Source organism: Rhinoderma darwinii, chromosome 1 (assembly GCF_050947455.1).
Source record: "Rhinoderma darwinii isolate aRhiDar2 chromosome 1, aRhiDar2.hap1, whole genome shotgun sequence".
In the NCBI taxonomy this organism is placed as follows: domain Eukaryota; kingdom Metazoa; phylum Chordata; class Amphibia; order Anura; family Rhinodermatidae; genus Rhinoderma; species Rhinoderma darwinii.
In genome coordinates this window covers 657,839,756-657,863,844 of record NC_134687.1, presented here as the reverse complement: position 1 = coordinate 657,863,844, position 24,089 = coordinate 657,839,756, and the positions used below count along the sequence as shown (strand labels likewise).

The following is a 24,089-nucleotide window of genomic DNA, read 5'->3' as shown; positions in this document are numbered from 1 at the left end:
GGATAGGCAGGAGTCAGGACAGGCAGCAGACGACGTAACGGGTATGGAAGGAATAGGTCAAGGCAGGCGGTAGGCATCGTAACGGGTATGCAAGCAATAGGTCAAGGCAGGAGGCAGGCAAGGATAGTCAAGTTCAGGCAGAGGTCAGCAACGGGAAAGCCAGACAAGGCAGAAGGGAAGGAAACAGAGAAACAGGGCACAGGGAAACTCACGGGGAACTTGATTGAACAAGCATGGATGCAAGGAAGGAGGAACCTTAAATAGGAAGTCTTTGGAATTAAGGCGCACGCTGGCCCTTTAAGACAGAACGAGTCAGCGCGCACACCCTCTAGTGATTGCAGCCGCACATGAAGGATGACGGCCGCGGAGGGAGGTAAGGGATGCACTTACCTGACTCCATCCAGGACCAGCAGAGCGTCCGGATCTGGTAAGTGGAACTCGGGATGAGCATGTGGTAATGGAGGACGCAGGAACCGGAGCAGAGGCCGTGGGGAAGGCGGGGAACGGCGCATCGAGGTTGCTTTTCTCATAGAAAAGATATTGTGTTAAATCTTCTCTGCTCTTCTACTGCTCTTGGCACAAACTGAGGAGCTGAGTGTTCAGCAGAGGTTATAGCTTACTGGGAAGAGCCACATTTTTTTATTTTATTTTTTATTTTTTTTATTTTCCTAGTGTTAGCCTCGTAGTGACTTCAGCTTATACCCATGATAATGTGTCCCCCAGTGAATTCAACGAGAAAAATATTTTACTGGTAAGTAAAAAAAAATCTGTTATCATTCTTCTCAGCTCCTCCTGCGCAATAACAAGATGAGAGATCACACTGCATGTTCCCTTTATATATGATGTCACATCAGCTGTTGCAGAACCTCAAAGTTCATATCGAACACTGACTGCATAGTGTGCATCATGTCTTGTGAAATGCCAGCCAAGTCTCCCCAGTATCCGCCATGTGTCGAGTTGTAAGCAGTCAGATCTTCATTGTCTGGGGAAATGTCTTCATTTTACTCTTCTAAGCTGCAAATTCTCACCTGAGAGAGATGCCATAAATGTCTGATATATGGGGGTCCCACCTCTATGTGGAGAACGGGGGTCCCCCGACCCGCCTGGTGAGGTGATGACTACATCCAGGTGGAGAACGAATGGAGAGGTGACCACACATGTGCACGACTCTCTCCATTCACTTGTATAGGAGTTCCAGAAACAGCAGAGCACGGCGGAGGTGGAGCCGCATCTATCAGACATTTCTGGCATATCCTGGGGAGAAATGTCTGTGTTGGGAATACCCCTTTATTCCATGTGGTGACGGCTCTGAGAAGATGTTTCTCTCAATGATGAATAAGTGAGGTTCTGTATGTCACACATGATGTTGTCCCCTGTATGATTTCCATCTTCTCCTTTCTTCATAAAGACGTCTGCAGTACTAGATCCTCCAGTTCCTCCAGTTTTCTCATCTTCTCCTCCATAACGTTCCTTCTCCTGAGTGACCCACCAAGGATGGACAAGGACAGGAATGAGATGAGCAGAAGAATATTAGACTTCACCTTGGAGATCATCTACCTGTTGAGCGGTGAGGTAAACTTTTCTACATTATAGAACAAGTCACACATAGGGAAGGGACAATACATAATAGGAAGTAATAGGAAGAATCCGGTGTCCTGTATAACAGCGTCCAGACCTTCCAAGTGACGTCAAGAAGCCACTAGCAGAAAAGCTGAAGATCAGCCACCAATATGGTCAGTTATGTGTCATGTCACCAATGCAGCAATAGTAATGTTGTAGAGCAATGAGAATGACCAGGAAGCAGGAGGATCAGGATGACCTCTATATAGAAACATAGAAGATGACGGCAGGAGGGGAGCACATGGTCCATCTAGTCCCCCCCAATATTATTTCCTTTTTAGTTTTGGCCTCTTTCTATTTTCTCAATGTCTTTTTGTAGGTGAGGTCTCCAGTATTACAGATGTGGGGTCACTAGATCTCTATACAGCGGGGTCACAATATCCCTCTTTCTACTGAGGGGGGAATACTGTGTTCAGTTCACTAATTGTCTCTCTCCATACACAGGAGTACACAATGGTGAAGAAGACATCGGGTGACTGTACGACTCCCATCATCCATGAGTCAGGAGGTTGGAGCAGTAGTCCGAGCCCCATCACAGAGCCTCACCCTCACTCCCGGATACATGAGAAGAAGATCTTAGAACTGATCTACAAGATGACTGAGCTACTGACTGGAGAGGTGACACTGCTGGGAATGCTGGGAAATTCTACAGTAACAGCACTGGAGGTGTCTGGGTGATGACTGTATCATTTTGTCTGTCAGGTTCCTATAAGGTGTCAGGATGTCACTGTCTATTTCTCCATGGAGGAGTGGGAGTATCTAGAAGGACACAAGGATCTGTACGAGGAGGTCATGATGGAGGACTACCGGCCGCGCACATTACAAGGTAAGAAGAGACAGATATACACTACCGTTCAAAAGTTTAGGGTCACTTAGAAATTTCCTTATTTTTGAAAGAAAAGCACAGTTTTTTTCAATGAAGATAACATTAAATTAATCAGAAATACACTCTATACATTGTTAATGTGGTAAATGACTATTATAGCTGCAAACGTCTGGTTTTTAATGCAATATCTACATAGGTGTATAGAGGCCCATTTCCAGCAACCATAACTCCAGTGTTCTAATGGTACATTGTGTTTGCTAACTGTGTTAGAAGGCTCATGGATGATTAGAAAACACTTGAAAACCCTTGTGCAATTATGTTAGCACCGCTGTAAACAGTTTTGCTGTTTAGAGGAGCTATAAAACTGACCTTCCTTTGAGCTAGTTGAGAATCTGGAGCATTACATTTGTGGGTTCGATTAAACTCTCAAAATGGCTAGAAAAAGAGAGCTTTCATGTGAAACTCGACAGTCTATTCTTGTTCTTATAAATGAAGGCTATTCCATGCGAGAAATTGCCAAGAAACTGAAGATTTCCTACAACGGTGTGTACTACTCCCTTCAGAGGACAGCACACACAGGCTCTAACCAGAGTAGAAAGAGAAGTGGGAGGCCCTGCTGCACAACTGAGCAACAAGACAAGTACATTAGAGTCTCTAGTTTGAGAAATAGACGCCTCACAGGTCCTCAACTGTCAGCTTCATTAAATAGTACCCGCAAAACGCCAGTGTCAATGACTACAGTGAAGAGGCGACTCCGGGATGCTGGCCTTCAGGGTAGAGTGGCAAAGAAAAAGCCATATCTGAGACTGGCTAATAAAAGGAAAAGATTAATATGGGCAAAAGCACACAGACATTGGACAGAGGAAGATTGGAAAAAAGTGTTATGGACAGACGAATCTAAGTTTCAGGTGTTTGGATCACACAGAAGAACATTTGTGAGACGCAGAACAACTGAAAAGATGCTGGAAGAGTGCCTGACGCCATCTGTCAAGCATGGTGGAGGTAATGTGATGGTCTGGGGTTGCTTTGGTGCTGGTAAAGTGGGAGATTTGTACAAGGTAAAAGGGATTTTGAATAAGGAAGGCTATCACTCCATTTTGCAACGCCATGCCATACCCTGTGGACAGCGCTTGATTGGAGCCAATTTCATCCTACAACAGGACAATGACCCAAAGCACCTCCAAATTATGCAAGAACTATTTAGGGAAGAAGCAGGCAGCTGGTATTCTATCTGTAATGGAGTGGCAAGCGCAGTCACCAGATCTCAACCCCATAGAGCTGTTGTGGGAGCAGCTTGACCGTATGGTACGCCAGAAGTGCCCATCAAGCCAGCCAAACTTGTGGGAGGGGCTTCTGGAAGCATGGGGTGAAATTTCTCCCGATTAACTCAGCAAATTAACAGCTAGAATGCCAAAGGTCTGCAATGCTGTAATTGCTGCAAATGGAGCGACCAAAGCAAAGTTTGAAGGAGAAAATTATTATTTCAAATAAAAATCATTATTTCTAACCTTGTCAATGTCTTGACTATATTTTCTAGTCATTTTGCAACTCATTTGATAAATATAAGTGTGAGTTTTCATGGAAAACACAAAATTGTCTGGGTGACCCCAAACTTTTGAACAGTAGTGTATATATGTACGTTTGGCATTACTGTGGGCACAGGCTGGACTGGCGGCCATGTTGATGTCATGTTGTGAACACCTGCTGTAAATCTGTGATGTGGGGGCCATTACATTACACATCTGTGCACATTTATGGGGAGGGTAATTCATCGCATGAGCCTTCTCCTTCCAGGGTGAGACTGGCCCACATGTCATGATGTCATCTCTTTTTCACCCCTTCCCGCCACAGCCAGTTTTTTCAGATTTTAATTTTTTCCTCCCCACATTCCAAAAGCCATAACTTTTTCATTTTTCCGTCGATTAAGCGGCATGAGGGCATATATTTTGCGGAACAAGATGTGGCTTTTAATAAAACCATTTTGGGGTACATGCGAGGTTTGGATCACTTTTTATTCCATTTTTTGTGGGAGGTGAGATGACCAAAAAACAGCGATTCTGGTGTTTCTACATTTATTTATTTTTTGGTGTTCACCGTGCGGCTTAAATAATGGTATATTGAAATAGTTTCGACTTTTACTGATGCCGCAATACCAAGCTTGTTTATTTTTTTACGATGCTTCAGGGAGAAAATGGGTTAAAGGTTTTTTTTTTAGTTTTTAGAATTTTTTTATTGTACATAATGAAAAACATTTATTTAACAGATTTTTAACTTTTTTTTTTATTAGCCCACCTAGGGGAGTTGAACCAGTGATTGTTGGATCGCTTGCACTATATTCTGCAACACTATGTATTTCAGTGTATCTTCTTTCTGACAGGTTTCTGTCAGCCTGTGAGCCCGCTCCATACTGCCCCCTACCCGGCTATGACATAACTGTATGTCGGGAAGGGGTTTAGAAACCCGGCAAGTCCGAGCAACTTCAGTCCTGGTTCAGGAGAACAACAGCTTCCGATATGTCGCTCCGCTGACCCTGACTCTGAGGATCACAATGTAAATACATGAAGAACGGCACTTTCTACACGTAGAAACGTCAGAACTCTTTAACCCCTTAACGACCGGCGTACAGTGTTTTTACGTCGGCCGTTCAGGGTAGTTCTACTGAAGCGACGCGTTTCCACGTCGGCACTTCAGAAGAACTTTCCCCGCATCTGACCGGCAATAATACACTGCAGTACCGAAGTATTGCAGTGTATTATAATAGCGATCAGAAGTCTGCGCAGTGAAGTCCCCCAGTGGGACTAAAAATAAAGTTAAAAAAAAAGGTTAAATAAAGTTTGAAATAAATAAATGTCCCATGTAAAAAATTTTTTTAAAAAAAACCACTTTTTCCCCTTACAAAATACTTTATGACAAAAAGTAAAAAGTTACTCATATTTGGTATCGCCACGTCCGTAACAAACCCAACTATAAAATGATTACATTATTTAACCCGCACGGTGAACACCGTAAAAAATATAATAAAAAACCGCCAGAATTGCTGTTTTCGGTTCATCCTGCCTTCAAAAGAATTTGATAAAAAGTGATCAAACCGTCGCACCTACTCCAAAGTGGTACCAATATAAACTACAAGTTGTCCCGCAAAAAAAAAAAAGCCCCATACAGCTGCATCGGCGGAACAATAAAAAAGTTATGGCTCTTTGAATGCGACGATGGAAAAACTTAAAAAATTGCTCGGTCAGTAAGGTTGAAAATACCTTCGGTATTAAGTGGTTAAATTGCTGCAATAAATAAAAACTTTGAAACTTACTTTTCCCAACACCAGTTATTAAAGGTTAAAAACCACTAGAGAGGGTAGAGAATGACGAGTGGATGTGGATTTATTATCTCCAAACTGACCATTTCTTCCACATTCACTTTATACATTAGATTCACTGTACAATCCACACACATACATAAATATACTCATATATACATTCACTGAACAATCCACTTTCACTGTTATACACACACACACACACACACACACACACACGCACATGTACATACATCCACTATACAATTCACTTCGACTGCGATATATATATACACACACATACATACATACATACCCAGGCACAGTTGGTGAGGACCCAAATACTATAATCTACGCTCTCAAAATAAACATGGAAGTGAAGGACTTGAGAGATTTGTGTGATATATAGACAGATATACAGTAGTCATGTATTCAGTCACTGTGTGTTTCCTACAGATGGATCCAGTAGGAGAAATCCACCAGAGAGATGTCCCAGTCCTCTGTATTCCCAGGACTGTCCAGAGGAAAATCACAATGTCCCAGAGAATCATCAGGTAGATGAAGCTGAGCCCTATACCAGATCTATATAGGGGGGTGTGGAGCTTTTTGGTGCTGCGGTCATAGATGGGGTCATAGGTTTTGGTGGTTTCTTATGTTGATCTGTTAGATTCTTCGCCCTCTCTACTATATTGTACTGAATTGTTATATATGTAACTATCAGGGGCAAGATCTGACTAATATTAAAGCGGAGGATAAAGAAGAAGAGCTGATGAGGGGCGATCAACTGTGTAAGAGTGAAGTGGAGGAGGAAATTCCAGGAAGCGTTAGCACAGGTCAGTAATAATGAATTTAGAAAGTGACTTCAGAGGTTTCTTGCAGATTAACTAGCTTTTATTTCAACACTTACCAGACTCCTCTCCTCATCCTCCTCTTACTTCTGCTCTGAATTCACTGATAAAATCCATACACAGGAGTCTGTACGCTGAGCTATCAGGCTACAACTACTGCCCATAGAGGTCTATGGAGATAGTGGAGGAAGGAGCTTCTGTAAAAAGAGACACACAGATGCTGATTCAAGTAATGGTATATCTCACCCTAGTACTGAATTCACAGCTACATTGCCCATTACTGTTTTATAATGTCCTTCATGCTGCTTTTGCTTGTAGTGAGTGTTATATCTTACCCCAGTGATGTATTTACAGCTACACTATTCTGTACTGCTGTATAATGTTCTCCATGCTGCTTCTGAATGTGTGAGAGAGGAGCACGATCCTCTCTTCTCTCTGTGTGCTGTGTATTTAGAGAGGACATAGCAGATAGTCTCTGCATTATCTGACCCTATCTGAATACTATCCCACAGTAGCGAAAGACAACAGCTTGGCAGCAGATCAAATGCACAGGAACGGTAAATATACCAGGGCAACTACTGATCCCAGGATAGACTAGATCTCTCAGAGGGCCAATAGGTCTCATACTACAAACAATCACTTAGACAAGAACAACAACACCAACTAGAATCTGGAAAGAATTTAGCACATGCCAGAAACAGTATAACCAGCACCTGAGTAATCCAGGCCTGAAGTATATATAGGCCCAAGAAAAGTACTCCGCCCTAATTAACCAGGCAAAGATAAATGATGACTAAATCTAGACACAGACCAAAGGCGTTGCCTAGCAACGACCAAACTGTGATAACAGAAATCATTGATTAGCAGCAGTCCTGCCTCCCCTTTCAAGGAGGACTGCCGAGCCCTTAATCCTGGAGTTCAAATTTGGATTGCCTGCATTTAAGGCTCTTATCAATCTATCAGCATGGATGTCTCTAGCTGTTCCCAGGACTTTTCCTCTGGGCCATTGCCCCGCCAATCAACAAGGTAATGTGGTTGTCTACGACGCCATTCAGAATCAAGGATCCTCTGGACCACATACTCAGGCTGACCATGGACCAAAACAGAAGGAGTTCTACGGATTACCCTTCCAAAAGTAGACACAGGTTTATAAAGAGAACAATGAAAAGTCCTGGATATTCTTATGCTTTGTTTTAAATCCAACACCAAGGAAACTGAATTTGTCTTAAAATCTTAAAAGGACCAATACATCTAGACTCAATTTGCCACATGGTTGTATCTTCCACTTTGAACTTATGTGGCCTGCGGTGGTGATCAAACTTGCGTTTAGCACGAAGGGAAGTTGAGCCCAAAGCCATATGGACCTTACTCCACACTGATTTCAACATGTTAATCCTCAGTCTCAGCAGTGGAATGTCAAAACCCACGCTGCCGGTAAATGAAGATGCCTTTGGGTGAAAAGCATAATTACAGAAAAACGCAGCAACGTTAGTGGATGCATGACACAAATTCTTATAAGCAAACTCTGCCCACAGCAAAAACTGGACCCAATCATCATGTAGTTCTGAAACATTACACCGGAGATATTGCTCTGTCTGGTTCACTATCTGCCTGACCATTGGTCTGTGGATGATAGGCGGTGGAGAAACCCAAATCAATACCTAAATTTGAACAAAAGGCCATCCAAAATCTAGCCACGAACTGTGAACCCCTGCCGGATACAATATTTTCAGTAACACCATGAAGTCTCACCACTTTTTGAACAAAGAGACAGCCAGACAAGGGTATAAAATGGGCCATTTTACTGAACCTGTCTACAACAGCCAAATGGTATCTCTCCCCTGGATCTGGGCATCTCGACAATAAAGTCCATGGAGATGTGTGTCCATGGTTTCCTGGGAGTGGGCAAAGGTTTTACCTGACCAAAAGGTAATGTTTATTGGGAGCACAAATGTGACATTCCCCAACAAACCTTTGTACATCTCTCCTCATATCTGGCCACCGAACAGAGCGAGACAAGGTCTTACACATTTTAGTGATACCTGAATGACCCGCCAACTTACTGCCATGACACTCTAAAAGAACAGCGGGTCTATGGTCACTAGGAACAAACAAGCGTTGGGCGGGTTTTTCTGGAGGTGCCTGAGGTTGAGCCTGCAGAAGTAAATCAGAAATATCCTGTGTTACCCCTGTCCCCATTTTATCAGGTGGAATGATGAAAGAAGGTACAGGGGTCTTCACATGTTGCTGTAGAAAACTGCGAGAAAGGGCGTCAGCCTTAAGGCTTTTTGGAACGTGGAACTAGATGAATGGAGCAGTCATACCCTCTATGAGGGGGTAGGAACATCAGCAGATTTTTCACACAAAACATTCACATTCTCTATACTCAAAAGGCAGACCCTGGGGACTGGTGACTGCGACTAGAATCGGGGAAGTAAAACATCTCCCTGAACAAAACTTCCCACTGCAGTAATTCTCCTGAAGTCCAATCAAACACTGGATTATGGAGGAACAACCAAGGATACCCCAAAATAATGGTATAGGAGGGAGAGAGTCTCACAGTGGATACTTCCTTCTGAAAACTTCAGACCAGGAGTTTGGCATCTTACCGATCCTCTAGACACAGGAGTACTGTCCACCGAACAAATGTCAATGAATTTCTCTAGAGGGGCAGGGATAATCCCCAACTTTGTGGCGAAATCTAGAAAGTCTGCTGCTGCACCAGAATGAACAAAGGACTGCATAGAAGAGTACATAGGAAGAGGGAACTACAACTCCCAACATCTCCATGATGCTATTATGGGATATCAGAGGACATTACAGGGAGGGGTATAAGAGGAGTGAACTATAATTCCCAGTATTTCCCGTTCTCCAGCTCTCACACAATTGCTGACAACCTATCAAAGAGGAAAAAACTGAATCCATCACTTCTCCACACAGCACAGGAGCCCCGCCCCTTTATACAACACTTCTCTGCACGGATAAGCTCTGCCCCTCCTGCCCCGGTCACATGGTGGTGACATCATCGCAGGTGTTTTAGTCACAAACTATTCTATTTTGCACTGCTTAGATCTGATCACTCCTGCACCCGTCACATGATCATAATTACCCCTCATGTCAAGTGATCATCATCACAGCTCCTTTATCCATCTCTGAGGCTGGGTTCACACGACCATGTTACGTCCGTAATGTACGGAACGTATTTCGGCCGGAAGACCCGGACCGAACACACTGCAGGGGGCCGGGCTCCTAGCATCATAGTGATGTACGACGCTAGGAGTCCCTGCCTCTGCGTGGAACTACTGTCCCGTACTGAAAACATGATTACAGTACGGGACAGTTATCCTGCAGCGAGGCAGGGACTCCTAGCGTCGTACATCACTATGATGCTAGGAGCCCGGCCCCCTGCAGTGTGTTCGGTCCGGGTCTTCCGGCCGAAATACGTTCCGTACATTACGGACGTAACATGGTCGTGTGAACCCAACCTTATTCTTTCCACTTCTAAGCTCCACCCCCTGATGCCACGGTCACGTGATCTTGATATCATCACAGGTCCTTCATCCACCATGTCTCTCCACTGATAAGCTCCGCCCCTGCTACCCCGGTCACGTGGTGATGACGTCATCACAGGTCCTTGGGCTATTGCCGTGTATGAGGTAGAGAGCAGCGCTGGTCGGGTGTTCTCTCTGTTATCAGTCACCCCTGTATGAGTGTGTGTATACAGAGAGCTGTCAATCATTGAGTTACCCCGCCCACTGGATTCCTAGCCGGGATGTAACCCCTCCAGTGCCGGCCTCTTTGGGGTAAGTTGTTATTTCTGGTCTTTGTAGTGGTCGGATATTTTGTGGGACGAGTCGTATTTTGTAATGACATAATATTCGGGACATACAACTTATTCACTGACTTTTATACATTTCTTGTTAATGTCGTTCACCGTGCGGTTTAAGGGAATGTTCACACGTAGCGAATACGACCCACAACACGCAAGGAAAACACCCCGAATATTCACCCCAAATGGTGGACGTATAATTCCGCCGAATATCTACCACAGAAATACAACAGGGCCGATCCTCACCTCGAGCGTTACCATAGCAACACGTTCCTGCTCTTCCGGCTGTGTCCAGGTGACCCCTATAATGACATGTGACCTCTCCAGCCTGTGATTGGCTGCAGGGGTCACATGACGCCTTATTTTCTATGTGTAACCTGCAGCGTTGCTGTGAACCCGCGGTGGAGCCGCAGAGGATTCTGGGAAGCTTGACTTTCCAATTGAACTTAATAGGGATATTCTGCAACAAATGCGCAGCGAATCCGCAGTATAAATCCGATATCCTGCGTGTTTATAATCCACACAGCAGGTTAACCCCTTTAAAACCAGGCGATTTCTTTTTCTTTTTTCCCTCTCCGTCTTCTCAGAGCTATAACTTTTTTGTTTTTGTGTCAGTGCCGCGGTGTGTAGGATTATCTTTGTTGTAGTTTTTCAGGGCATCATATAAAGTATCACATAATGTCACTGCAATTGGAAAAAATTCTTTGTGGGGTGAAATGGGGAAAAAAAAATCTGACTCCTCCAATGTTTTTTCGGTTTCGTTTTTATAGTGTTCACCATGTTGGTAAAAATGAAATTTTCTTTATTTTGAAGGTCAATACGATTACGGAGATCCCAAATTTCTATAGTTTTTCATGATGTGCGACATCTACAAAGAAAAAAAATAATCAATAAAAATTTTGTGTCGCCAAATTCTCAGAGCCAGAACTTTTTTATTTTTCTGTGGATTGAGCGGAGTGAGAGTTTCTTGTTTTTTGTGGGACGAGCTCTAGCTTTTGATACTTTTTATAAAAAAATAGTTTTTTAGAGCTAAGCTGACTACAAAACAGCGATTCTTTTTTTGCCCCTATTGCGTTAACTATACGGGTAAATAACATTAAATTGTAATGGTTCTGACTTTTACAGATGCGTTGATACCAGTTATGTTTATTATTTCGTTTTTTTACATTACTTCACATAAAAAATGGGAAAAAGTTTTAATGTTTTCATTTTTTTGAACCTAACTTGAAACTTTATTTGACTACTTTTAACAAATTGTATTACTTCCTTTGAAGATTTAAACTTGTTGGGCTTAATAGGAGCAGAAAGATGGCAGACCCTCATTACCCCCCAGGCTGCCATGACAACCATCTGCACCCCGTGATCGCGTCGGGAGGAGCCGATGAGCTGTCAGAGGACCACCCCCTCATTCTAAAAGCTTAGATTCTGCAGTCGCTATTGACCCCGGCATCTAAGTAGTTAAATGGCCAGGATTGGAGTTCTCTCTGTTCCTGGCCGTTAGGCCCCATGTAGATGACAGCAAAAATCAACCGTAATTACGGTCTGCAATTACGGACCCATTCACTTTTATTGACCACGGATACCTTCCCATATATTTGAAGGAAGGTGTCCGGGCCGTAGACGTTTACCTCAAATTATGGAACACGTTCGTTATTTTGCATTTTACGGGCCGTTCTCCCATACTTTCTATGGTAGCGCAGGCCGAAAATGCGAGTAGCTGTCCGCGGCCGCCAGCGCCTGGCCGTGCCAGTCATCGCGGGCCATGATTACAGGCACGGCCATGTGCATGGGGCCTTAGTGCGAGGTGTCAGCTGTAATACACTTGCTGCTGGGGTTGAGCAACCAATCAAATTAATTCAATTAATTCGCCCTTTTATTGAAGCACGATTCTGATTTTTATCAGAGTCGTGAAATTGATCTCAGTCCTGACCCCACGGTATTGGCTTCACATTTTGGCGGGAGGGGCACTGGAGGAAGAAGCCGCTAGAACAGCAGCGAGTCCAGCACCAGCAGGCTCTCCGAACTTACACCCTCCTGACCCCCGACGTCTTCACCCTCCTCTGCACACCTGCAGAGCCGCCTCACCATGTACTGAGGGGCAGACAAGAGAATAAGGAACCCGAGGACACTTACTGGATCCTGCGGGCTTTAAATGGAAAAGGACAGACCCGAGGAGGAGGAGCCACTGCAGCCAAGTAAATATGAAGTAAACAGGAGAGAGACTGTATCAGAGTTTCTCTCTCTACTCTATTTACATTAGACAGTCTCTCTCCTGTCGGATATACAAAGAGGAGAGCGTCTGTCTTATATACAAATAGTAGATACTTTTTTTAGTCTGCTTAGGCTTCGTTCACATCGGTGTCAGGCCACCGTTCATGGGTTCCTTTGGAGCGGGCTCAGCCTGTGAACCCGCTCCATACTTCTCCCCCACACCATGACGTTCAGTGTTGTCATGGGGATGGCCGCCTTTGGACATGACTTATGGATTACTGGCGTCTTTCTTTTTTTTTTAAACTCATTTTATTGAAAATACATAGTACAAAGGTATGAGAAACATAACATTTTGGGTGACATGCAAGAAACCCATTTTTTTCCCCTATGTAACATATACATACAAACAACAACATCGATCTCCGTTACACAATGAGAATGAGAATTGGTACATCCTTTTCCGGTATGTTTCAGAATATAACCATTACATTTACAGGGAACAAAGAGCAAGACAGATATACACTACCGTTCAAAAGTTTAGGGTCACTTAGAAATTTCCTTATTTTTTAAAGAAAAGCACAGTTTTTTTTCAATGAAGATAACATTAAATTAATCAGAAATACACTCTATACATTGTTAATGTGCTAAATGACTATTCTAGCTGCAAATGTCTGGTTTTTAATGCAATATCTACATAGGTGTATAGAGGCCCATTTCCAGCAACTATCACTCCAGTGTTCTAATGGTACATTGTGTTTGCTAACTGTGTTAGAAGGCTAATGGATGATTAGAAACCACTTGAAAACCCTTGTGCAATTATGTTAGCACCGCTGTAAACAGTTTTGCTGTTTAGAGGAGCTATAAAACTGACCTCCCTTTGAGCTAGTTGAGAATCTGGAGCATTACATTTGTGGGTTCGATTAAACTCTCAAAATGGCTAGAAAAAGAGAGCTTTCATGTGAAACTCGACAGTCTATTCTTGTTCTTAGAAATGAAGGCTATTCCATGCGAGAAATTGCCAAGAAACGGAAGATTTCCTACAACGGTGTGTACTACTCCCTTCAGAGGACAGCACACACAGGCTCTAACCAGAGTAGAAAGAGAAGTGGGAGGCCCCGCTGCACAACTGAGCAACAAGACAAGTACATTAGAGTCTCTAGTTTTGAGAAATAGACGCCTCACAGGTCCTCAACTGGCAGCTTCATTAAATAGTACCCGCAAAACGCCAGTTTCAACGTCTACAGTGAAGAGGCGACTACGGGATGCTGGCCTTCAGGGCAGAGTGGCAAAGAAAAAGCTATATCTGAGACTGGCTAATAAAAGGAAAATATTAATATGAGCAAAAGCACACAGACATTGGACAGAGGAAGATTATAAAAAAGTGTTATGGACAGACGAATCGAAGTTTGAGGTGTTTGGATGAAACAGAAGAACATTTGTGAGACGCAGAACAACTGAAAAGATGCTGGAAGAGTGCCTGACGCCATCTGTCAAGCATGGTGGAGGTAATGTGATGGTCTGGGGTTGCTTTGGTGCTGGTAAAGTGGGAGATTTGTACAAGGTAAAAGGGATTTTGAATAAGGAAGGCTATCACTCCATTTTTTGGAGCCAATTTCATCCTACAACAGGACAATGACCCAAAGCACACCTCCAAATTATGCAAGAACTATTTAGGGAAGAAGCAGGCAGCTGGTATTCTATCTGTAATGGAGTGGCCAGCGCAATCACCAGATCTCAACCCCATAGAGCTGTTGTGGGAGCAGCTTGACCGTATGGTACGCAAGAAGTGCCCATCAAGCCAATCCAACTTGTGGGAGGGCCTTCTGGAAGCATGGGGTGAAATTTCTCCCGATTACCTCAGCAAATTAACAGCTAGAATGCCAAAGGTCTGCAATGCTGTAATTGCTGCAAATGGAGCATTCTTTGACGAAAGCAAAGTTTGAAGGAGAAAATTATTATTTCAAATAAAAATCATTATTTCTAACCTTGTCAATGTCTTGACTATATTTTCTAGTCATTTTGCAACTCATTTGATAAATATAAGTGTGAGTTTTCATGGAAAACACAAAAATGTCTGGGTGACCCCAAACTTTTGAACGGTAGTGTATACATCCATATTATAACAAGCTGTACAATCTAGGACTGAACTCGTCCAACTCCAAAATGAAGCACCCACCCCAGTTAGGACTTTCTGTCGCGTCCCTGCGGCTCAACTAAACCCCCAGACTGTTTAGGGAGGACCTGAGGTCGCCTACATTAAACGACGCAAGAGGCGATGAGCACCAGCTACCCCACACTTCTAGAAATTTATACGGACATCCCCTATGTTTGTATACTAGATTAGCGTAAGGTATTACTGAGTTGAGCAGTGTTTTCCATTGTGGAACCGTTGGGTGAAGATCTCCCATCCAATGAAGTGCAATAGCCTTCCTGGCCATGAACAGGGCCTCCCTTAAAAATATACCTTCATAGTGTGTCCAGGAGTCCGACGGGAGCAGACCCAAGAAACACAACCCAGGCTCACAGGGGACTCGTTTGTCTGTTACTGATGAGAGGAAGTCCGTGAAATTAGCAATTAGCAATTAGAAATTAGCAATTACCGGACAGTGCCACATCATATGGTCAAAGTCTGCCCGAACATGCTGGCATCTTTTACAACTAGCCGAGGAAGCTCTGCCCATATGCAATAGCCTGGTAGGAGTAATATAACATCTATGAATGATATAAAGCTGCGTCATTTTGTTATTAGCCGCTGGTGAAGCCGCAAGGTGTGAAGACATTGCATCGATCCAATCCCCTTCAGTCAAGTTAGGAATCAGCCCCTTCCATCTGCGTCCCACCGCACATTCGGCGTGCGCTAACCTTTGAGATAACAGGAATGTGTAGACTACTGATATCAGGCCCCGTGGGCCTTGTGTTCGAAGTATCCCTATAAGGGGTAGGGAGGAAATCAAGGTCTGAGCGTGTCTGAATTGGGCCCTGAGAACATGGTGCAGTTGTACACATCTAAATGTATCCCTCTCTGGCACCTGGAACGTATCTTGTATCTCCCTTGCTGACAAAGCGTGACCTTCTTCAGTGCTCAAATGTTTCATTTGTGTCACCTCTAAACCCTCCCAGAATGCATGATCCTGGAATCCCAAAAAATGAGGTAGCCCATGGTTGGACCACAACGGCAATTCCGCCACCGTATCGTTAAATTTCAACAGTGACTTTGCATGAGCCCACACCTGCTTCGCTAGTTTAATCAATGGTAACGTATGCCTAGGGCTGAAATCATGGGGTTCTAAAATGGGCCATAAATTAGGAATTCTGAGGAAATGTGCTAGATGATGTTCAGCATTGGGCAATGGGTCCTCCAACAGCCACAGCCTAATATATCTAAGTTGACCTGCCAAATAGTATAAAAACACATCCGGTAGGGCCGGCCCAGTCATAAGTTTGAGCTTATGTCTATTCTTACCCCAGATAAATGGAGTGAATATAGAGTTGACCAAATTGAAGAACTTTTTAGGAACCAGTGTGTCCGCATGTTCCAAGACATATAACAGTTTAGGTACCACTACCATTTTAATTAGGTTAATTCTACCCGCCACTGATAAGGGGAGTGATCTCCATACTGAAAATTTATCTTTCAAATAAGAAAGTAGGGGGTACACATTTATATCATATGAGTGTGAACTATCCCTAGATATCCAGACACCCAGGTATTTAAAACTATGCACCACTTGTAGACCCTGAAAATGTGAGCCCCACCCACAATTGCCAGAATGGAGAGGCATGAGATAGGACTTACTCCAGTTAACATGAAGTCCCGAAAAACTGCTAAACACCTCCATCAATCTCATAGCCCTGGGCAGTGAGGCATTCGGGTTAGCCAGGAACAGCAGCATATCATCAGCGTACAGTCCTATGCGATCTTCTCGCGGACCGATCCGAATGCCCTGAAAGGCCGCATCTCTTCGAATCCCTATAGCCAGGGGCTCAATGGCAAGTGCGAACAACAGGGGGGATAATGGGCACCCCTGTCTCGTACCTCTATGAAGAAGAAAGGAGGGGGACAAAATCCCATTAACTACTACCGAGGCTCTAGGCTCTTTATATATGATTGTAATCCATTTAATAAAGGTAGTCCCGAACCCAAATCTGAGCACCTCACACAGGTATGACCACTCTACTGAGTCAAATGCCTTGGCTGCGTCCAAGGATGCCATCGCCCAGTCCTTCTGCTCCCACCATCCCATCTGAGTAACCACCTGAGCTCTACGAATACTATCCGAGGTAGATTTCCCTAGTATAAATCCTGTCTGATCTGAGTGTATGACATCTTTGATGACCCGAGCTAGTCTATTGGCCATTAATTTAGTCAGTATCTTATAGTCTATGTTAAGCAGTGATCTGGGACGGTAAGAACCACATTCCTCTGGGTTCTTGTCTGGTTTTAGAATAACTACTATGGTAGCATCTTTCATAGAATCCGCCAGGTCACCCGCCAATAAGCACGCCTCAAATAGAGAAAAGAGTTGGGCCGACATGACATCAATGTATTGAATATATACTTCCAAAGGAATCCCATCTGGACCCGAGCCCTTACCCTTAGTCATATCCAGTATACACTCAGATATCTCCTCCACTGTGAAGGGGGACTCGAGTAGCTCACAACCCTCTTTTGACAACTGCGGATACTGCATGCCATCCAGATATTCCACCAACTCTTCCCTTGAGTACCCAACTCTAGACGTATATAAGTCCCTATAGAAGTCTGCAAATTGAGCCACTATCTCCTGAGAGGTATGAACCAGAACGTTCTGAGCAATTCGAATGTTCAACACTGGAGAAGACATAGTATTCTGTCTCACCACATGAGCCAAGAGTTTGCTGGATTGGTTACCCAATTCAAAAAAGGATTGGCCAGTGAAGAAGACTCTACGGTCCGCCTTCTCCTGCAGTACCAGCAGATACTCCCTCCCCACCGAGAGCCAATCCTCCCTGATTTGTGGGGAGGGATCACCCACAAACGCGGCCTCCAATTCTCCACACCTTCCCGCCAAGTCCCTTTCCCTTTGAGCCGAGGAGCGCTTCACAAATGATATTGATGATTTCAGGCAGCCTCTCAAGTACGCTTTCAGCGTATCCCATCGTAGCAGCCCATTCTGCTCCTGCCTATGTGCTTCAAGAAAGACATCAAGCTGATCTGGAATCCTATCATTTGGTTTGATTAATTGGAGCCAAAACGGGTGAATTTTAATGGCCCCCCTCCTGCCCACCTCCGGTAGTAGCAGTTGAAGGAGTATCGGACTGTGATCAGAAATTGCTCTGGGGAGATGTTCAATGCTCTCCATAGAATTATAAACAGAGGGCGTGCCAAAGATATAATCTATACGAGACAATGCATCAAATCCCATATGACTAACTCCATAGGTCTATCCAACCTATCTCCTCCATTAGTGAAGCCAATGGGGAGGCACCTTGTCTCACATCTCCCTCTCCCCTCAGCAGGAACCGATCAATTGACTGATCCATTATAAGGTTCAGGTCTCCTAGGAGGAGCACTCTGGCTTCTTGATATGCAGCCACAAAGGAAACCGCTTCCCTAATCAGCGCCATAGACCCTGGTGGTGGGTTATATATTCCCATTACGACATAAGGTGTGGAATTAATGTTGGCGTGCACGAATACGTATCTCCCCTCAGGATCGATTCTGGTATGCAACACTTCCCATCTAAGAGTTCTATGTATTAATAGAGATACCCCTCTAGAGGCAGAAGTTCTAACAGAGTGTCTACTCCACTGAATCCAGGGCTTACATAAAAACTGTACTGTGTCTGCTGTCAAATGCGTCTCCTGAAGACAGATTATATGTGGGTTCACTTCCTTAAGCACAGAGAAAATCATATTCCGTTTCCTTGGAGTCCCCATGCCCCTCACATTCCAGGACAAGAACTTAAGAGACGCCATACTTAGAAAACTCTCTATATATCGATATCAGCCCTTCCCTCTCCCACCTCCCCCTCCCCCTAGGTAGTACCAGTCTCGGATATGCAGCTCTCAGAATGTAAGGTACTCGTCGTCTGACATACTGTACAACAGAGATCAATAACATGAACCACATAAAAACCCAGTTTGCCATCAGGAGCTCAACAGGAGCTCAAGAGCTATATACTATACATGAAAGGGGTAGCTTCCACCGCTAAGGAATATACACAGTGGATTCACAAATCAGCCTGCGAACTCCGGTAGATTCCCCCCTGTAATGTGCTTTACTGTGCCACAACATTAGAAGAACCACAACACGTTGGTCAGAATCCCCCTAATAACACTTCAGCAGCCTATTACCATCACATAACCTTACAAGAGTAATATATAATCTGGAACCATTCTTAACTCCAAAATCCCCTTATAAGTGTATGTCAACGCCAGAAAGATAAAGCATTATGAAAGGAAGCCTTAAGCCTGGTCTCCCTCATGTATGCCAACCCCCCACATGTAAAACAGCTAATGTCCGTTCAGGATACATATTCACCATTCCTGTGCTTAAGTACCCAAGAAACTTTTCATCTTCTAGGCCACCTCTTATTCCTCAGCAACCATTCATCCGCCTCCTCAGGGTTGGCAAAAAAAAACGCTCGATCTCCATCGACGACTCTCAGGCGGGCCGGATACGCCATAGAATATGGAATTTGTCGGTCACGCAGCTTTCTTTTAACCATCACAAACGATGCGCGTTGGCGCTGTAGCTCCGGAGAGAAATCGGGGAAAATCGACAACGTGACGTTATCCACTTTAATCGCCCCCTTGCGTCTGGCAGCCTGCAGGACCAGATCCCGGTCCTTACAATTTAACAATCTCGCCAGGAATGGTCGAGGATTCGCTCCTGGGGGTGGCGGCCTCGCCGGAACCCTATGCGCTCGTTCCACCGCAAATGCCTGGGAAAACTCGGTATCTGGAAACAGATCTCTCAGCCACTTCTCTGTAAACTCATCCGGGCGAGCTCCTTCTGTTTGTTCTGGTAGGCCTATGATGCGAAGGTTGTTCCTCCTAAGCCTGTTCTCCAAATCATCTGCTTTCTGGCGCCATAAATCCACCTTGCCAGAGAGGTCCCGAAGTGTGTGGGGTATATTGGCTGTGCGGTCCTCCAAATCCGACAACCTAGTTTCAGCATGTGCGACTCGGTCCCTCAAGTTGTGCAAATCCTGCCTCAGGAGACCCACATCCACCTTAACCTCCTCTATTTTTGTAGTGACCGAGGTATTGGTCTCTAATATCGCCACCAGCAGCGTCTCCGATACTTGCTGCAATGTCAGTCCAGGCTGTGCTGTTACTTCAGCCTCAGGGAGTGTCTCCGTCTGCCCTCCAGAAACTTTTGCCGGCCCCTCCACTCCATGCTGTGAGGACTCGCCGCGGGCGCCATTTTGGACCGCACCCCGGGCAAACTCCTTCAACTTCTCCGCGGCTCCTGTCGCTTTTGACGGTCCCATTTTGCTCCTCGTGGGTCTCTTACCCTTCCTACGCAAAAGGTAAGGAATGGTGGCCACAGTAATTCCTCCGCAAGATGAATAATAGGGGTCTCTAGTCAGAGCCGACATTCCGTGCGACCGCTCACATCAGTGCCTGGCCACGCCCCCAACTGGCGTATTTCTTGTTACTATCTAGAAGAGGTTTATGTATTCACACCATTAATGTTGTACAACTGACATATTGAACCTGACATTGTAGAGAGCGGATAAGATAAATGACGTGATGTGTTATAATCTATATCTGTCTTACTAGTGACACCCCGTTATCTGTACAAGACGAAGAACTATTTGTAGCTCTGTTATAATTCCAGGATCGGCTTTTTATGACCACGGTGGAAATAACCTTGAGTGGCGAGACAAGTCTGACTCCGTATTTCACTCTCACATAAACTCGGGGGAAACTTTGTCCTAGTGTTGGGGTCTCTCTGGAATAACTCTTACACCATCCCGAATAATGTCATCCAGTCCTGACCGCAAATAGGAAGACACTTTACAATAATGTTTCTGAGCTCCTTATACTTCACGCTGAAAGAAGTCGTAAAATATCATCATTTGTAAGTCCGGACATTATTTTTGGGGGTGATAACAATTATTTATAGTTTAAAAAAAATCCATAATAAAACATTTTGTAAGGTGAAGTTTTTTGTTTTCTTTTGTTCACATTTGAAATTGACAACTCATCATTACTCCACAATCTCGAGGTGAGGATGATCTCACAGAGGAGCCCCCTCCCAAACACTTAGATTCCTCAGTCACTATTGACTGCAGCATAGAAATGGTGAAACGGTTATAATCGTAGTCCTCTCCGGTCTCCGGCCTTTGCAGCAGGTGTCCGGTCTTCCCTCTGTCATGTGAACAACTCCTGAGCGGTAACTGCAGGAAGGGGTTAAATGAGTAAAATACAAGTTTATAGTGAATCTTATCCCATTAAACAATGTATCACTCTGCTCCGCTCCACCTGCGCTATAATATGATGATAAGAGATCACACTGCATGTTCCCTATATATAAATACACCTCAGCTGCTGCAGAACCTCACACCTCATATCAAACACTGACTGCATAGTGTGCACCACGTCTTGTGAGATGTCAGCAATGTCTCCCCGGTATCCGGTTGTCAGGAGTCAGGTCTTCATTGTCTGGGGGGAAATGTCTTCATTTTACTCTTCTCACCTGAGAGATATGCCATAAATGTCTGATATATGGGGGTCCCACCTCTATGTGGAGAACGGGGGTCCCCTGACCTGCCTGGTGAGGTGATGACTACATCCAGATGGAGAATGAATGGAGAGGTGACCACACATGTGCACGACTCTCTCCATTCACTTGTATAGGAGTTCCAGAAACAGCCGAGCACGGCGGAGGTGGATCCGCATCTATCAGACATTTCTGGCATATCCTGGGGAGAAATGTCCGTGTTGGGAATACCCCTTTTATTCCATGTGGTGACGGCTCTGAGAAGATGTTCCTCTCAATGATTAATAAGTGAGGTTCTGTATGTCACACATGATGTTGTCCCCTGTATGATTTCCATCTTCTCCTTTCTTCATAAAGACTTCTGCAGTACTAGATCCTCCAGATCCTCCAATTTTCTCATCTTCTCCTCCACAACGTTCCTTCTCCTGAATGACCCACCAAGGATGGACAAGGACAGGAATGAGATGAGCAGAAGAATATTAGACTTCACCTTGGAGATCATCTACCTGTTGAGCGGAGAGGTAAACTTTTCTACATGATAGAACAAGTCACACATAGGGAAGGGACAATACATAATAGGAAGAATCCAGTGTCCTGTATAACAGCGTCCAGACCTTCCAAGTGACGTCAAGAAGCCACCAGCATAAAAGCTGAAGATCAGCCACCAATATGGTCAGTTATGTGTCATGTGACCAATGCAGCAATAGTAATGTTGTAGAGCAATGAGAATGACAAGGAACCAAGAGGATCAGGATGACCTCTATATAGAAGCATAGAAGATGACGGCAGGAGGAGAGCATATGGTCCATCTAGTCCCCCAATATTATTTCCTTTTTAGTTTTGGCCTCGTTCTATTTTCTCAATGTCTTTTTGTTGGTGACGTCTCCAGTATTACAGATGTGGGGTCACTAGATCTCTACACAGTGGGGTCACAATCTCCCTCTCTCTACTGAGGGGGGAATACTGTGTTCAGTACTCTAAGTGTCTCTCTCCATACACAGGAGTACACAATAGTGAAGAAGACATCGGGTGACTGTACGACTCCCATCATCCATGAGTCAGGAGGATGGAGCAGTAGTCAGAGCCCCATCACAGAGCCTCCCCCTCACTCCCGGATACATGAGAAGAAGATCTTAGAACTGATCTACAAGATGACTGAGCTACTGACTGGAGAGGTGACACTGCTGGGAATGCTGGGAAATTCTACAGTAACAGCACTGGAGGTGTCTGGGTGATCACTGTATCATTGTGTGTTTCAGGTTCCTATAAGGTGTCAGGATGTCACTGTCTATTTCTCCATGGAGGAGTGGGAGTATCTAGAAGGACACAAGGATCTGTACGAGGAGGTCATGATGGAGAACTACCGGCCGCGCACATCACAAGGTGAGAAGAGACAGATTTTATATTTTGTTTGTTTATTTTTTGAAGTGTAAATTTCGTCATGTGCAGTATATACAGACATGTGATTCCTGATCTCTGATCTCACGTTCCTTGCTTTGCTGCAGTGCTGCACTAGGTTATGTTCACACGCAGAAATTTCCATATTTCTGAATGTGGTTCTTTCTGCAGTAGGTACATGAATTTGTAGTAACCACATTCAGATGAGTTGGACAATCACAGAAATTTCTGCCACCTTGTCTCCATTTGGGGATAATACGTTTTGGAGATCTCCGTTATGAAGAAAGGCCATCAAAACTAAATGTATTTCCCCTAGAGAAGAGAAGGCTGAGGGGGAGGGGATATCTTTATATAAATATGGAAATGTCCCTATAAAACAATGTAATAAATTATTATTTTCATGGACCCGCAGAGAACACGGGGTCACTGCTTACAATTAAAGGAAGTGCAATTTCATCACAAAGTCCTAAAGCCGCACATCACTGTCCGAACCGTAAAGTTATGGAACCTGCTCCCACAGAATTTGGTAATGGTAAAGTGTGGATAGAGATAAGAAAGGGTTAAAGATCTTCCTTGTAAGACACAATACACAGGGTTACTGGTAGTAATGAGGAATGTGGATCCAGGGATCTGTCCGATTGTAAGTAAAACAGGTTGAACAATGTGTGTGTGGAGATATATTTCTTTATTTATTTTACACTCCGTTACATTTTATTTTAAACATTTTATTGGAATGGAGTTTCACGGGGATCGAACTCAAGAACATGTGGAATCCAGCAGCAGGACGCTAGAAATGTAGAAGACCTGGTCAGGGCGGTCATGGACCGTTAAACTTTACTGTTACTGTGCAGGGAGAAGCTGCTGCTCATTACACGCCGTTCTCCCTGCAGTAGCACTACTGTCCGAGCTGCGCTCAGGACTTTTCCTCCTGCATGAGCACAGCTCCGGACAAGCAGTGAGAGGGTTAAAGAGCGACTTCCATTGTATTATATTGTTGGGGTTCATGTGATTGGGAGTTGTGTAATACATATTAATTATGTGACCGCCCGCAGTTTTGTCTGGTGATATGAGCTGATTGTTGGATCTTTCAGCAGCAGGACCCATGGCACACGGTTACTCTCTGGACCAGCTTCCTATTTGAGAAGATTTGTCCAGTTAGAACAATCCATTTAGTGTGGATGTGTCACGTCTCTTACGTTCCCCTTTCAGAGGGCAGCATAGGATCGGGGGTAGACGCTGAGATCTGTTATATAACGTTTTCTATGACATCATTTAGTATTTTCATGAAAAGAACGGTATAAATACTGCCAGGACTCCTAGAGAAAGCCTGTGAGTCCTGTTTCCCCCGCCCA

The 24,089-nt window shown here is 44.3% G+C and overlaps 1 protein-coding gene across 1 annotated transcript in view; it reads left to right on the top strand.

Annotated features, from left to right (window-relative positions):
* Positions 1-24,089, top strand: part of LOC142705666 (uncharacterized) — a 121,301-nt gene that overhangs the window by 39,282 nt on the left and 57,930 nt on the right. The window contains 7 exon segments of the mRNA XM_075848296.1: positions 1,409-1,572; positions 2,065-2,232; positions 6,200-6,292; positions 6,460-6,571; positions 21,697-21,860; positions 22,341-22,514; positions 22,599-22,722. Of these exon segments, the coding sequence (XP_075704411.1) occupies positions 1,495-1,572; positions 2,065-2,232; positions 6,200-6,292; positions 6,460-6,571; positions 21,697-21,860; positions 22,341-22,514; positions 22,599-22,722 (913 nt within the window). The 5' untranslated portion in view covers positions 1,409-1,494.